The sequence below is a fragment of the Ascidiella aspersa genome, chromosome 1, assembly GCF_963924565.1.
Source record: "Ascidiella aspersa chromosome 1, kaAscAspe10.2, whole genome shotgun sequence".
Classification (NCBI taxonomy): Eukaryota; Metazoa; Chordata; class Ascidiacea; order Phlebobranchia; family Ascidiidae; genus Ascidiella; species Ascidiella aspersa.
In genome coordinates, this window is record NC_139447.1 from 12,704,019 (window position 1) to 12,717,513 (window position 13,495).

Sequence of the window (13,495 nt, forward strand, 5' to 3'; positions counted from 1 at the left end):
CGTTTAAAGTTCGCACGAAACGCGGAATACATCTGGCCCATTAAAATAAGATCACGGGCCAATAAAGAGAGTCCGCGGGCCACTTTCGGCCCGCGCGGACCTGTAGTTGAACCACGCTTATCTTAGGCCTACCACCGTTGGTGTTAGATCGTTTTATTGGTTGACGTAAAATATCTATTAGGCCAAAAACTATAAAAAGGCAGAAGAAAAACTAAAAAAAGTTGCAAAATCAAAAAAGGTGGCTGAGATTTTCATGGAAAATAGTCGAAGAACTGAAAAAAATATGATTTATTTTTTCTGCAGTGCTAAAATAACTACGATTGACTTCGAAAGTAGCTCAATGTTTAGCTCTATTAACGAAAATGAATTCATATATGCGTTTCCTTACACTAAATAAATCAGATTGTATCGTTGGACAATGATTCCTAATTGTTCAAGCAATTGCCCATTTTCAGTCCTTAAAGAGTAAAGAATCAAATGTGTTTCTGGCCAAAATAGGTTGCATTCGTTAGCCTACTCTGCATGAAAAAAAAGAATTTTTGGCAAAAAAACAGCGATGAAGTTATCAACAGGCTTGCTTTATCTAAAGCTAGGAAACATGTTAGTTGAATCTGTTTGATAAGTGATAAAACATTGCTATTTCATGTTATTTCTGGTTGGACACAATGAAAATGACCAATAGGCCCTATACAGCCCCAGGTCCACGAAAACCTTAATCCGGCCCTGATAAGAGTTGAAAAGTCCCAATCTAAAATTGCGTTAGCTTGTTCGTTTATTTACACGGTATTTTTCGTTCAATATAATAACTCTGTCACTTCTGTAGCCTAAGGACCTCATTTCGGATGGAATTTATAAACTTGAATTTGTCGTCTATTGACATAATGATTTTACCAAAAAAACAGAAAAATGAGTTTTGCAGAAACTAATTCGCTTTGTTATCGAATTGTATCATTAAAAAAGGTAATCTTACATCGGTAACCTAAATGGGATTTTCCGGTAAATGAATTACTTTTCGATAAATAAAGTTAGGCACCATAAATTCACCCGATCTGTCAGAAATAAAGGCACTTCTAAAGGATCAAAATGTCTGACTTTTAGTCTTTGAAGTCTTTGACAATGTACTAATTCGACTACATAAGAAGATTAAGTTTAATAATACATGCCCCACCCTGACCCAAACCATCACCTTACCCAAATAATGTGCGGTGATTTAATAAATACATAAACGCTTTAGGTCCCAATTCATCAATTTGTAACGTAACAATCCTATATACCCTGGACGAGAAATTATCTTTTGCCCACTCGAGTTCAGGCATTTCCCCCAGCGTTCAAACTATTAGGCCTATTAAATTAACGCACAGTATTTGGTTTAATGTTGGAGTTAGCGTTTGGGGGGTCCAAGTGTTTTGTATCTCACATTTTTTGTTATCTGTTGTGAATATCAGCGAATATTTTCAATTTAGATACGCCGGGAGTTTACCTAAAGGTACAAATTAGTGCATTCTCACGACCTCAAGGCCTAATTCAGACTTTTCTGCCCTCGGATGCCCTAATTGTCGTAGACCTTTTTGCTTAGAAATGCACTAATTTATAACGGATCGGGGGATAAATGTATTTTGACTGGGTAATGGGTATGTTCATTCGTCAGTTGACAATTAACATTAAACAAACTATTTACTTTCGTTTTGAAGGGTTGCAAAAAAAATTGATGCAAAGCAAAATTCCGCCATGCCGTGATGCCGTTACAAAAAAGGTTCCGTAACTTAAGATAACGATGCCTCTAACATACAGGATCGCTCAATTGCATAACATTGAAGTGTGTGATAGAGTTAGCTCCATCAGGCAACATATCAATAAATATAAATCGCTCTTCTGGTGTAAACGAAGTATAAACCGACGTTTCGGCAGAAGATACCTTAACCCTGATGAGGTCAGCTGGTATCTGCTGCCGAAACGTCGGTTTATACTTCGTTTACACCAGAAGAGCGATTTATATTTATTGAAGTGTGTGAGTTCAGCTTAAATTATAGTTCTGTGATTATTGAAGCGATAATTAAATGGTCTTGTTTTTCAGTTTTTTTTCTTGTTGTGGCTTTCTTTTCTGCCTTAGTCCGACTTAATGTAGTCACATTTCAAATAAAACTACTCAACATGAAAGTGTCCAATCCTTAAGAGATATATTCGACTTTATAAAGACACCAAGGTACGCGTTAAAGGCTCCAGATTGATTTTTTAGATTACCACACATAGCGCTATTGAGCTTAAACAGTCGTTTTTGTAGGAACATCAACAAAAATAAAAAAAAATCGCCATGAAAACATTCATAAAATACTAAAAATTCGTGAAATGTTGACGACTTCACAAAAAATGTGGATAACAAACTATTTATTCCGTAGTTAGTCTTTTTAATTTCTGTAAACGCTACCGAAAGTACATTGGTCCAAGATGCAGTTTTGTTAAATAACGCTTATACTCTTATAGGCATTATTTAAGATGTGTATTTTTTGGTGAGGACTATTTTAAGATGTTTTTTGGTGAGGTTGTTGCGGAGATTTGATGAACTAAGAGTTCTGTTAGCCGATAACTTCCGACAAGCAACACCTGTGTATTTTCTGCGTGAGCCATTTCTGCCACTATGTTCTTGTAGTAACAGAACTAGAAATTCTTGGTTTGGCGCGAAATAATAACAAGGTTCGACGCGTTCAAATTTAGCGTCAACGTATAGCCGGATAAAGCGAGTGAAGCTAAATTGCCATTCTCCTTTTGCTGTTCATTATATTACTTTTCTCCCAACCTGTGTTTTCTTACTATGATTATTTTCGGACTTGGGCTACAAGTTTAACAAAGAAATACGCAGTCACATGGGCTTTACACGTCAAAGTAAAAGGTAAACAAGGTTCAGTTGTGGGATTCAGCCGGTTCGCACCGGTTCTGTAGAACCGTCTCACGAAATTATATGAGATCAGCGAACCGCTTAGCATTACTGGTTACTGTCAATGGATTTTTGCAACTATTACATTCACTGATTTTTGAGATCCAAGTAGCTCACGTGATTGTGTTTTTTAAAACTGTGCGATGGTTAAGATCGCACCTAACAGTCATACATTGTGTTAATTTTTATAATTGTAGTAATTTTCCTTTTGTGATTGTTTGTCTGAAAATTTCAAATAATTTCAATCATGAGTTAATCTATTGAATGTACTATATATGTACATTGTACAATATGATAAAAACTTGTTTTACAACAAAACAAAATTTACTATAAATAGTTAAAACATATCGTAAATCAAACATTTAATCAATAACACTTACTATTCGTCATACGTTAAACAATTTAAACTTCAAAAATATATAAGCTTCACGGCGATACAGCTTTGCCCTAGAAACAATCCTTCCTAGATTGATTTCGTCAAGCGTATTTTATTGCTGGCGCAATTTAAGTAGGTCATGGTGGCACAAGACCGCACAGCTTCGCTTTTTACTTTGGTGGTACAAAGTTATTCGCAAGCTGCATAATGAAATCAAATATTGGATTTAATGGCACGTCAAGAAGACAAACCCGATTTTGATGATTGTCGTTATATTTAAAAAATGAAATGACGCCTAATAAGCCGTACAGATGTTAATTGAAACCATGAATTAAGTCATTTTGTTTATTGTGATCTCTCATGCAAACTTGTATAGTTAAATATTTGACGAAATCGTACATAAAACAACTGATCAGTGCTTTAAAATACCAATACCCCTCATCAACATCTTATCACATCAACATAAATGGTTTGAGCTATTACTTTACAAGAATGTATCGAATTAAACATGTCTAATAATTGACATGTTAAAATACGAAGTGTTTAATCGTAAACATGTTTAAATTCGTCAATTGTGCTTAAAATCACCCAATAATCGTTGTTAAACACGTCAAAATATCAGGTGTTTAACATAAAATCGTTCAGGTGTTTATAATTTAAACACCAAAACTAAAATTAAACACGAAGATGTTTAAATTAGGTGTTTAAGTGTTTAGATTTTAAACGTGTATAGACCGTTTTGCTGTTAAATTTAAATACCGTTCTGACAGTGTACTATAGTCATGAAACGACCAGGGTTTTTTATTTTTTTTATTTTGGCCATCTGGCAACCCTGGAGATGACTGCTAATTATGTGGCCCGAAAAAAAAAATTTTTTTTTGGACACATGTTGTTTTTATCCGAATTATTTTTTTTTTTTTTTTTTTTTTTTCAGTCAATTTTTATGGCTCACTTTTGACAAGGAAAAAAACATAGTTGGAACATGAAATTTTCACAACTGTTAAATGCCCTCCCAAAGTTGCTTCTAATATAAAAAAAAATTGGCTAGGTTCTAAGGGGTGGTTTTTAGGGGGGTAAAACTGTCATTTTTTGTTAATTTTGGTTTTCGGCACTTTTCAGAGATGAAAAAATGTAAAAAAAATCTGATATATTTATGGATGATGGATACATGACATATACAATGCTAAGTAACAAAATTTTAAACCTTACCCCTGAACTTTTCATCCGGGGGGTCAAAATGCACAACACTTTAGGAAATTTCAATGATATATTTACACTAGAAGGAAATGACATAAAACTCTGAAAATTTCACAAATGTTAGAGAATAATTTAAAGCTGATGTTAAAATAAACATTTTACCTCTTGAAAATAGGGGAGTATTTTAGGGGGGTAAAATTAAAATTCGGCCGTTTTTGTGTTTAGAGGTGTCTAAAAAACTAAAGAAAACATTGTTAAATAGTTTTCAATTATAAAGACAAATTATAGATTGCTCCTCAGGCCAATTTTGAACTTCAATTTAAAATAATTAACCTATGAAGGAAAATAACTAAACAAAAATATAGAAATTAAAGTGATTTCATTCATAGAACAAAAACTGGAAACAGAGTGGTGTACACTGCCTCCACAATTTTTCATTTCAATCTGCGGCGGTAAAATATGTTGTTTTGTAAAAGCAATAAGTTAATTTACTAAGAGAAGCCTCTTTTTAAAAGGCAAGTCGCACGTGCTTAGTTTCACTGAGACAAGCCACTTCGCACAATAAATGTTGCACGCGCTGGACAAAAAAAGCACAGTAGGCAGCCAGACGCTTCGCGGACAGAATAAAGCAAGCGATATGAACAAATTCTGCATTGAAGGTTTTCTGCCGCTAGGTTAGAGTATGTAGCTGTAAAGAACTAAATCGATTACGTCACACTATTGACTTTTGTCCCCAATGAGAGGCGTACAGGGGTGCAAGAAAAAATTGTCAAATATTTTTTAATTATAAAGACAAGTTATAGGCTTGCTTCGCAGCCAAATTTATATTAAGACCACTGGCAATCAATCTTGTAAAAGTGCATCATGTCCAACCTATACCACGCAACTTCGGGCCACATCCGCTTTTGCCTGCTAAAGCACCGAAACTGGAAGCACAACATTGGGAGTATATGGACACTGACAAATAAGACCCGTTTAAAGAATGTAGAATAACTAAGGAATGACACCCTGGTAAAATATAGTAGAACTGCGCTGTACACCCCTGGTATAATATAGCAGAACCGCACCATACCCCCTGATATAATAGAGTAGAACCGCGCTATACCCCCTGGAAAAATATACAAAAACCGCACACCCTGTCTAGTTTTTAGTGTGGCTGTTAGCAGTGATGGGATTCAGCCGGTTCGCAGTTCGCAACATTCACTGGAACCTGGGTTTCATCCTGTTCTTGCAACTACTTCAATTGTTTCCCGGAAAATATGACTTTTTGTAACAGAACCGGCTAGAATATGTTTTATTTTGTGATAGAAACCGGCTGACAAAAATTTGTTCCCACCACTGGTTATGTTCGATTTTTAGCGCAGTGTGTAATGTAATGTGAAGCAACAGTACAATTATTTATATTGTATATATCAAGTTTAGTGCCTTTTTGCAAAAAAAGACATAAATTAAATTCCTCAGCTGATTTGTCAGTTATGCATTTAAGACATGCATGATGGCATTGATCTCTGGGTCACTAGGATTGCAAGAAATGTTGGGATGATGAAAAGGATCCCTAGGACTAAAAGGATCGTTTTGATCAACCGCAAGAAACGCGAGAGTTAGAATATCGATCATTGTGATTCATGCAAAAGATCCTCATGATCCTTGCGATCCTTGCTATGATCAGGGCATAGGCATAGCCAGGGGGGCCTGAGGGGCCATAGCCCCCAAAAAAATTTATAAAAATTTGTTCTTAATAATTTTTTTTTTTTTAGCATTTATGAGCCAATACCACAACATTCGATCACAGATATACAACACTTTTAATTGTCATGCATTGTTACGTCACAAACGATGTAGTTAATATTACGTTTGCTATACATTTATGCAGTTTTAGTACTTTTAGACAGTTTTTGCTCTTTTAATGGTTTTGGGTATTGCGTTTAACACTCAGTCAGTTGATGCTCGAAACGGTTTGCTAGAATTGATTTTGTGTTCGTTACGGCAGTTAATACAATGGCAAAAGCTAAACAAAAAAGTCCAAACTTTTTGTCCCCCACCCCAAATTTTCGGCTAGCTACGCCACTGGATCAGGGGTCACTAAACTTCTATCATAAAGGGCTGTATAGCTGTAGGGGTGACCATCACGGGCCGAATGAGAATTTACGATCGCGGACCGGATATAAATTGTTTTGTCTTAATTACCGCTATATACAAGTTTGAAGTTTATATAAATAGGCTAACTATGCGATAAAACTATAGTTAGCTAAATAAAATGAAATACGCAGAGGGCAGGAAAAATTGACCAGGTGGGCCGGATCTGGTCCGCAGATTGTAGTTTGATTCTCTGGAAAACCTTATGATTAATTCTAGCGACCCTGGCCATTCTTGCAATTCATCATAGCAATCCTTATATACATTGTGATTGTTGTTATCCATGCGGCCTTAACTTATCTTGTGATCCTCGCGATCCTATATGTAAGAATATTTGTGATCCCCTGTAGTCGATAATATGTTAGTTTCTTCCTTTAAAAATTACAGCTAAGGCATATTTGTTGTGCGTATTTCTGAAACAAAACTTCGCTAAACCTAATATATGCAATAAGTAAAGATAATAATTAGGCCTAATTAATTATACTGTTTACTTCAAATTACACAGTGCACTGAGAGTAGAACGAAGCACGTTTGTTTACTATTTACTTAAAAGCCTAAAATCACATGCGTATTTCTTCGTTAAACTTACGGCAATGGATCGCGAAATGACGGTGAGCAAACATTGATTAGGAGAAAAGTTGTAAAACTTATGACAAAAGGAGAAGGGCAATTTTTTCACTGTCTTTATGTAGCATAGCTATACGTTCCCGCTAAATTTAAAACACACGCCGAACCTGGTCAATATATCACGCCCAATACAAGCATTTTTATAGTTATGCCTAATCCAGAACGTAATAAACTGGCTTGCGCAGAAAATACATAGGCCTACTACTGTATTTTGACAGTTATCGCCTTGCGGAATGGATGATGAATGAATCTGCGTAAAACCCGGCCAAGACACGAGTAATCTGCCTGAGCACAAGTGCGCTTTATGGGTGATCTTAAGTGTTTAAACTTAAATTCGATACACGCGTCTTCTCTCTGACGCATTAAAACAAATACGGTCTATAAAGTCCCTCCGTTAGCAGGTGAAACATCTTGAGTTCTAAATTGAGCTTTGAGTGTGTAAACGTGCTAAAGTTATTGATTACAGTTTTACAGTGTGCAAATCTTGTGCGTGTTTTAATCTTTACATATATTTTCAAACGGTTGAACTTTACCATGACGATTCCTTGCCAAACTTGGGTGGCAAATCAATTTGAAATTCGCACACTAAGCTTTTCATATAATTATATTATTAAATTGTTTTGTTTATTTGTTTTTTTGTAATATATATAACCAGATTCTTGATTTGTGTTTATAAGTATTTTTAGATTACTTTAACAGCATTTGTTAACAGTTTTGTGACTCAATGCAAAATGTCAAGCTATTGCTACCTGGCTTTCATTTGATGCGGTTGGATAAACCTGGGTGTTCTCAACCGCGTCACGCAGGCGAAAGTATGCGTCAGCCATTCAACGTTTAGTTCACAAATCCACATTTAATGAAGTTGAAATGCAAAGCTCATCAAAAATGAAGAGGACGTTTTTGAATAATTTAAGCCACGAAACTCGACTGGAAAATCTGGTTTGGTGAAGTGTAAACATTGTGAAAGTTTTAAGCACTAGCAATATCGAAATGCCAAACGTCACATTTCTTCAACTTTCAATGCTCTGCGGTTAGGCTGTTATTCCAAAAATTCGCAAACATATGGAACAGGCGACATTCTGACAAGTGTATGTTGGCCTTTTGCTTCACTATAGATATTGACATTTTATAAGTCTTATGTGCCCTACATGAATTAATTGTTGTCATCACATTTTCCTAAGTTCGAATGGCAAAAACACTATTTTTAATACTAAAACATATACTCACTGCCTTTCTTAAGCTTTACGCATGTAATCTTATTATGTATTTTAGCAAAAAAACATTCTGTGTGGGTAATCTGGATTTGTTTTAACAAAACAAAGGACTTAGAACGTGAATGGCAGCCTACCCAATTATTACTTTTTGTTAAAAGTTCCTGATTGAAAAGGTTACAAATTTTGACCTTTTGGCTTGCTTTACCCAGCTGTCAAAGTATAGCTGGGTTCTTATTACACTAATCCTGGCATGGAAATGCGCAGCGACGTAACTCGGTATGACGTCGGCAACTAACTCAAACGTGCGAAGAAAACCGCAAGGTATCGTTTGGCGAGTAAGGAGCGGTCGCGTTGCGTGCAGTGGGCACACTCGAAGGCCACTTTCCGTGTCGAACCGCTTGTTGTTTGCAGCGGCGGCCCCACTATTGTGGACAACAGCAGCACCTTGAAAAGATCAACCGCTTCCCTCCGCACGGTTTTCTATATTGTGCAGTTGCGGGCGTGAGGGTTGCTTTCAGTTCTGCCCTTAAAGCGGGCTTAGCTCATTGGCCTGTTATCGCAGTGATCCCGGACGTGGGGCGTGCGTGTTTCAGGCCGCGATTGGCGTTCTCGCCCGGCCAACACGCGGTTCGCCTTTTCACTTTTCGCTTTTGGAAACGCGCTGCACACAATCTAAAGCCGTTCGGCCAGCTGCAGGGGCGGATGTAGAGAATTAGCCGTGCAGCTTGACGCGCCCGAGCTGCCCGTAAACACCGCTGTATTTCTGTCACTTGATTTCCGCCTGTCGATCGAGGCGTGCTGATTCGCGCGAATTCTGGCCAGTCAGCCAAGGCTATTTTCTAAGCAATTAAGCAACTTGCGTGCGTTCGACCGCTTTTGAGATGACCTGAAGCCTAATTGGGCCTGTTGTTTGCAACTTCCGCCTACGACAGAAGAGGCTTAATTTAGGCAATGAAGCAAGCTCGTTTGGCGGTGCGATTTTCGATTTTGTCCACCTTATAGTGTAGGACCGAACGTAAACAGCTAAGGAACACTCAAGGAAGGAAATCATGTCTCGCACTGCGTCACGGCTCGTCCCTTGCAAAATATGCGACAACACTGTGACCCAAACAGAATTTGTGCTTGGCGACCTGCGATCAATACTTTGCACGCAATTTACGCCACGAAAAGACCAACTCGCCTAGTCGTTGAACTTTGTGAAACAACGACGGATATAGATAAGCAATTATCGCAGCCTTATTTGATTGGTTGTGTCGCAAATACTTTAATAAACTCACGTTGGCTGCCTCTTTGGTTTTGCCTTTCAATTACACAAAACAGAGAACACTCAATTGAAGTCAAAATTTCGTTTATTTTTAGGTGTCAACGGTAGGTTGATCGACGATCGTATTTAAAAACACGGGTTTGATTTCATTAAGGATATTTTTTTGGATACTCCTCGTTTATGAGAGTCTGCTTTGAAAGAACGATTTTGTCAGTCGGACTGAATTTCTTTGAATATTTTTCTATTATGTTTGGCTATTTTAATTAGGAAGTATTTTGGTTGTCTATTATCGACTGTCTGCCTACCCTACACATCACTACAACATGACCGTTGATTTTGCTTGTTTGTTTTATTACAAAACTGGAAAGCGAAAGGCAAAAATTGGCCAAGCGGAATCGAAGGCAAGTCAGGAACTATACGCAAAACAAACACGATAATCGCTTGAGGGGCAATAACAGTACAAATGCGAGGCGGGTTTGCCGGGCATCGGTCAAGTACGTCGACATCCATCAACAACTTGACCGAAAAGGGGAAACGATGGGTCAAACAAGGTTGTAACGACTTTATTAGCATTTTGCTTGTTTTTACGTCTCTTTTTTAGGTTTTATGTTGAGAATGCGACAATGTACCCCCTTTTACTGCCCAACAATTTTGCACTCTTCCGTAAACACAAAAAGCAAGAAACATCCCTGAGAAGGTTATTGCAGCACGCACAAGAAGAAAGAACAAAGCAATAAATATTTATAAATATTAATTAAATAAAAACACGGAACTTGGAAAATGAATGGATCCGATTTAAAACTTAATAAATAAAACGAAATTCGTTTGCTGAATTTTCAACAATAAAACTGCCAAATCTGTCGTCATGTACAAACGCGCGCTCCGCAAATCGTCACCCATTAGAGCAACTTAATACTTCGCGGGACTTCTGCGGAAGCCCGAACACACAGTGACACATTCCTTCACAAAATGGCCGCGACTCCACTCACTGAACGTCGCGGACCATGGTGTGGGCAGAGCCCTGGGTAGCGGCCAGTTGCAGAAAGGGCTCCATGGCGCGCTTGCCTTCTGGCCGTAAGCTCTCGGCGTACTTGTCGTAGGGGACCTCCAGGACACTGCGAAAGCCCACCGTCTTGGCCAGCTTGTAGGGCAACTTCCAGCTGCACATGGCCACCATGTTTTTGAGGCCCTCCTGGCGCGCGTGTCTGACCGAGGCCTTCATAAGGTCGGTTGCGACGCCGCACTGAATGGCGTCCGCCTTCACGCAAATGGCAACGTGGCGCATGAAGCGGTCCGTGCCGATTAGCTTCGGAACGTCTTTTTCCATGTGGTGAAGGAACTGTAAGCGCAAGAGAGAGAGAGAGGTTTAGCGACCTGTTTTTTCACACACCTCACATACATTTGACAATATATTTTTTCAATTTAACAGTGTTTGAAATAAAGGTGTGTTAACTTACTTTAGGGACGAGGTTGAAGTAAAATCCGAAGTCATTTTCTAGTTCGACACCCGACGCAGGTCCCACTGCATTCAGGCGAACGCCGCAAATCTTGCCGTCTTCCTTGTTTCTGGCCAGAAACGACGCGTTTTGAACGAGAATTTCCTGTGAACAAAAACACAGCTGGTAAATGATCGATCCACTTCGGATTTGGAAACTTTACAATAGCGGCCAAGCAGGCAAGTTCACGCCGGTTACGAATTGGCAATTTGGCGCAGGTTTACAACTTGAGTTCACTGAATTTGTTGTGTTGACGCAGTCAATGGCGGTTGTTAACAAAACTTGCTTTAAATCTAAGGAGAAAGGCCCACAAGCCACGTTAAGCACCTGGCAACGCGGGCCAAACACTTCCTGTATTCCGCGACCGCGGTACATTCATAAAACATTTGCTAGTACAAACTGAAATTCCCCATGGCGATTATCGCGCCATTGGTTAATTTTTTTGCGTATTATACCGCGTAACTCGCGTTTTATGCTAGTTTGGCTATAAGCAATGCGGGGATCTGAATTAAAACTTACATCGATCCAATGTTCGACGAACATGCGCGAATTCTCCGGAGTTGCGTGTACCGACTTCATGAGCGGCTCACGGGAGATGAACTCGCGTCTCATGAACTCGACCATTGAGTCGCGATCGCCCAGAGTACAAGGCTGGCAGATGACCGACTGCTGGCACGACTTTGTCTTCTCTTCTACCGGCTTTACAGGAGACCGTAGGAGCTGGCCGATGATGCCACCCTTCTGCAAAATGCTCGACTGGATCTTAGGAAGGGCATCCACCAGAGATAGCACTTTAACGCTGCTTTGCAATACTGCGCTGGAACTCATTTTGACGATTTTTGTGTATTTCGCTGTTGAGCCAATTCTAGCCGTTTTCTTCGGTAGTTGCTTGATTGCGATTTGACCTGAAGCAGAGACTGGGTGCCCTATATATACGTAGCCTGGCGTTCGTCTGAGAAAAACGCCGTCTGAAAAGAGTACCTTTTTCAACGAAATGTCGATTTGACTGTCCAATGCGGCCTTAACGTTTTATCTAATATCAACATTGCAGTCCACACCTTCGTATAAAAGCAAACCTGAAAAGATGACGACATGAGACGCATACGTGACAAGTGCACGTTCGCTTATCCAGAAGCATATGTTTCCCTTTACCTTACGTCATCACCGGTGACGTACCCAGTTTCGCAACAGGCCATTATTTGAGGACGTTAACCCCATATGTTAGGTGATGATACTGTTGAACCCTACCCGAAGTGTTAACATATATACATATCGGAGCCTTTACACAAGTACATATCTAACATAAAAATAGGTTTTATACAATACAACTTCTTTCTATACAAATGCCTCATTGAACACCTATGTATCTTATTTGATTTAAACAAAAACCTTGCTGAACTAACAATTTAGCTGTTTTAATGATATATCAAATAGACAAAGATTTATTTGATAATGGAATAAACATTACAATACATATGGGATTGCAAATTCACTCGAGATATTTTACGCTCAAAACTATTTGTGTTTGTGAAAGCGATATGACAAAATTTTTCCACACATTCAAATTTAAATATTCATTAACTTTTGTTTATTTGGCTTTTACAAACATTGAACATTTATGAAAAGTGAGACTAAAAATACGCTTCGGGTGAAAATATCCTTAACCAGACTTGACCTAATTTTGCTTTTAAGTTAGTTTCTAATTCTACCCCATCTGATTGTAATCTATATATATTGTATTAAGTATTTAGTCTGACTGTCGTTCGGCGTGCCGCGACTTTTTTCTGGTGAATAATTGCATCATACATGCACTTCATGCATGATCGAGAATGCCGAGCCATGCGTAGCGACGCAGTTCCGCGAAATATAAGCTAAGTCAGGTCACGTAAGCAGGCTAGGAAAAGTGTGTAGTTAGGAAAAATGTAGTACTTTATATAATATGTAGTTGTAAAGCTTATCGATGTTTATTGTTTACATATTAGAAGTACCGTTGGAGCAATATGTTTGCTTTGTTTAGTAGTTGTGCTACGTTTGCCGTCCGGTATAAATTTTTGCAAAGCTTGTATCTTCAGCGCACTTGCAGAAAAACTGTCAGGTCTAGTATCCACTATCTATGACGTTTGTAATGTAAATTTAATATTTTGTTTTCAAAAAGAAAATAAGTAGGCTATATTTTTGGCGCCGCAGGTTGCGCGTATATTTGGCGAGGCACTTGTCAAGGCTGCAAAAACGAAAAGTGGGAGTGTTCCTTAA

General features: G+C 38.4%; 1 protein-coding gene across 1 annotated transcript; it reads right to left on the bottom strand.

Moving 5' to 3' along the window:
* Positions 1-10,098: 10,098 nt before the first annotated feature.
* Positions 10,099-12,143, bottom strand: LOC146167581 (uncharacterized). Its single transcript, XM_083389141.1, has 3 exons — positions 11,762-12,143; positions 11,204-11,347; positions 10,099-11,085 (listed from the first exon to the last, which is right to left on the bottom strand). The coding sequence occupies exons 1-3, from the start codon at positions 12,068-12,070 to the stop codon at positions 10,732-10,734; spliced, it is 807 nt and encodes a 268-aa protein (XP_083245267.1). The 5' UTR covers positions 12,071-12,143; the 3' UTR covers positions 10,099-10,731.
* Between the last annotated feature and the right edge of the window lie 1,352 nt (positions 12,144-13,495).

Coding starts and splice junctions, on each gene's coding strand:
- LOC146167581 (XM_083389141.1), bottom strand. CDS start 12,070: ATGAGTTCCAGCGCAGTATTGCAAAGCAGCGTTAAAGTGCTATCTCTG. Junction 11,348..11,761: donor TCGTCGAACATTGGATCGAT/GTAAGTTTTAAT, acceptor TTTTGTTCACAG/GAAATTCTCGTTCAAAACGC. Junction 11,086..11,203: donor ACTTCAACCTCGTCCCTAAA/GTAAGTTAACAC, acceptor TTGCGCTTACAG/TTCCTTCACCACATGGAAAA.